The sequence below is a fragment of the Otolemur garnettii genome, unplaced genomic scaffold (assembly GCF_000181295.1).
Source record: "Otolemur garnettii isolate 467f Iridium unplaced genomic scaffold, OtoGar3 scaffold00091, whole genome shotgun sequence".
Lineage (NCBI taxonomy): Eukaryota > Metazoa > Chordata > Mammalia > Primates > Galagidae > Otolemur > Otolemur garnettii.
The window spans coordinates 2,414,262-2,417,097 of NW_003852486.1; the positions used below are offsets into that span (position 1 = coordinate 2,414,262).

At 56.4% G+C, this 2,836-nt stretch overlaps 1 protein-coding gene across 1 annotated transcript in view; it reads right to left on the reverse strand.

Moving 5' to 3' along the window:
- Positions 1-2,196, reverse strand: part of LOC100966695 (antigen-presenting glycoprotein CD1d) — a 3,008-nt gene extending 812 nt beyond the window's left edge. The window contains exons 1-4 of the mRNA XM_023516437.1: positions 2,145-2,196; positions 1,401-1,797; positions 856-1,122; positions 314-595 (exon numbers count right to left, since the gene is read on the reverse strand). Of these exons, the coding sequence (XP_023372205.1) occupies positions 314-595; positions 856-1,122; positions 1,401-1,797; positions 2,145-2,168 (970 nt within the window). The 5' untranslated portion in view covers positions 2,169-2,196. The remainder of the gene's footprint in view (positions 1-313; positions 596-855; positions 1,123-1,400; positions 1,798-2,144) is intronic.
- Between the last annotated feature and the right edge of the window lie 640 nt (positions 2,197-2,836).

Consider the following 2,836-nt stretch of genomic DNA (forward strand, 5'->3'; position numbering starts at 1 on the left):
TGTCCTCCCTCTGCACTCCTAGACACCCTTGTTCAGCTGTGACAGTACCCAGTCTCAGATGCCGTTTTGATTGTTAATCTGTCTTCTCCTCTCCCCCACAAGCAGGGATCCTACCTACCCAACGGCTTTGACCCCCAGCGTGAAGGTGATTCAATACAGGGAACCCGGGAGAGGTAAATCCCCGCCCCGCCCCCATCCCCACCTGCAGATCCAGCCCCTCCTGTCCCTTTCTCTTTGCAGCAGCTGGAAGGGATTAGAACCTTGGACTGGGAAACCCTGGAGCAGGGATCAGGCGTGAGGAAGGCAGGCTGACCTTGCTTCTGCAGCTCTGAAGCCCCCGCCTCAAGCAGGGCACCGGCAAGTTGGGGGCAGATGTCACTGAGGAGCCACTGCACTGTTTCCCTCGTGCCCTGGTCCTTGTTGAGCTCTCCGATGACCCAGTTTCCCCAGTCTGGGACCTGTGGAGCTGGCTCCCAGGAGGTTCCTTGGAAACTCAGGAAGTCGCTTCCTTGAAATGCTACGTGTAAGAAGTTTGCTGAGGAGGCGTTCCCTGGGCGCACCTCGCAGCCGGCGGACAGCTGGATCTCAACGGGATCTGAGGAGAGGCGTGGATGGAGATCACAGAAGGGTTTAAAAGACGGGACAGGGTGAAAGAGAAGAAATCAGTGTGAGGATGAGTGACCGAGAGCGGGCAGGAACAGGGGACATTGTGGGGAGTTAGAGGCTGGGACATGTCCAGGCAGAAATGGAAATCAGAAGAGGATGGACAGGTGGGGGCCTGGTCTCCCACCCAGGTGGGCGTCCGCGCCCATCTTCCCCCCTCGGTAACTTCCCAGGACTCCTCCCTCAGCTCACAGGCTACTTGTAGCTTTTTGACGAATTTTTGTACTTCTCTGGTGAAGCTGATTCGATAAACCCGAAAGATGTGCTGCAACCTCTCCCACTGCTGGTCGCTGAATCCGCTCTGGGACCAGGGCTTCAGGAAGCGGAAGGCGTCCGAGGAGTCGACCCAGCTGTGGGTCTGCAGCTCCCCCAGCCAGGCTGAGCCATCCGTGCGCACCTGGCTGCTGTTGGAGAAGGACGAGATCTGCAAGCAGCGGAAGGAGATGCTCCTTTGCGGGCCTGGGAAAGATGGAGTCGGAGGCGCAGCAAGTGGCGGAGAGAGAGGGCGCGCGGGTGAGGAGGGGCGATGGGAACAGCAGAGGGTGAGCGTGGAAGGAGGGATGGAGCGTGCGAGCGCCCGGCAGCGCTCCCCTTCCCCGGAGCCGACCCCATGAGGTCTCCGGCTGGACCCGCGAAGGGTGCAAGCTCCACCCGCATCCACCTCAAGTCTCCCTCGGTCCCTATCCGGTCCCTCCCTCAGCCCTCCCGGCGCGCGCCCAGAGCGCCGTCCCACTCACCTTCCGGGCCTCCCCAGACCCGGAGCAGCGCCCAGAGCTGCAGCAGCAGCAGGCGCCGCATGTCGCCAGAAGCAGAGACCTTGCAGAGCTCGGCCAAGCGCTGGACGCGCACGGCCTCTCTCCGCGAGGTTGCGGGCCAATCCCCAGGCCCAGGAGCAGGCAGCCCTCTTACTGCCAGTAACCAAACAGCCAGAGGTTTGTTGCTTTTGCCACGAGGTCCCCAGATGTCAGCTCTTCCAGCTGCGGGAAGATCGGGGTCCCAGGAGTCCAAACGCCGCCTCCCGCTGGAGTGAGTTTTGCAAACCCTCTGGTTTCTGTATCCTGTTTCCATGCAGAGTCTGGGACAGAGTGTGGGAAGTTTCGAAGCAGAGGGGAAACTTACATGTGTGTGATAAATCTGGACAAGTTACAAAGGAAAAAAAAAGTTCTTACTTAGCAGTGGATGCCTCCAGGTACAGACTGGGTGATCTTAATTTGCTTTATACTTTTATGTCTTCTAAAATTTCTGCAAGTGCAAGTATCACATTTCTATCAAAGTAAAAACATGACAGTGAATTTTTGCAATCGTACATTGAGAGGATTCCTCCATCTCAGCGCTCCCCACCCCCTCGTTCCTCCTGTCCAGGCCTTTGCTATGCCGGTCTTGGCCTCCTCTCTGCCTTCTCTGACCCGCTTGCGGCAGGAACATCCCTGGATCATCCTCTTCTGCTCTCACACTCCCTCCTGGCCTCTCTGCCTGCTCACTTTCCCTCCTGGCTTCCCACTCATTCACTCTCCCAATAGGAACCTCTGTTTTCAAGTTCAAAGGTGAGAAGTCAGTGTGTGCACCTGGGCGGTCTGCTTCGACTTCTCACACTGAAAATAAGCAAAAGTGACCAAAACAGTGGTTCAGAACCTTAGATCACCCCCTGGCAAAGTCAGAACCTGGGCAGCACCCTGGCATCTCCCCCTCCCTCGTGCCTTTTATCCAATCCATCACTAGTTTACTTCTTTTTCAATGCCTCTTGAATGAGTCCTCCTTTTCTCTACTTTTCCACCTTTGCCAGAGCCCTAACCTTTTGCCTGGTGGCCCCACCATTCCTGGGTTTGAGAAGAAAATCATCCACACAATCTGCAAGAGTCCGTGAGATGGAGCCCTGGCCTACCTTGAAACCTCACCTGGCACCCATCTCAATGGCTCTGCTCTGCAGCCTCACTGATAGCCTTTCAGTTCCTCTAAGATAAATGCAAAACCCCTTCCTGTCCAAGGTTCTGCACAAACAGTTCCTTCTCTGTGGAAAACTCTTGGCCCTCTCCCCACCTCACCCCCTCCCAATGCCAACTTTATTCCATCCACTCTGATCTCAGCTCAAAGGTCACTTTCTCAGGGGAGCTTTCTCAGACCTCCAGAACCGTGTAACACAAGTGAAGTAGGTCAGCCATGCCCCTTGTATGCC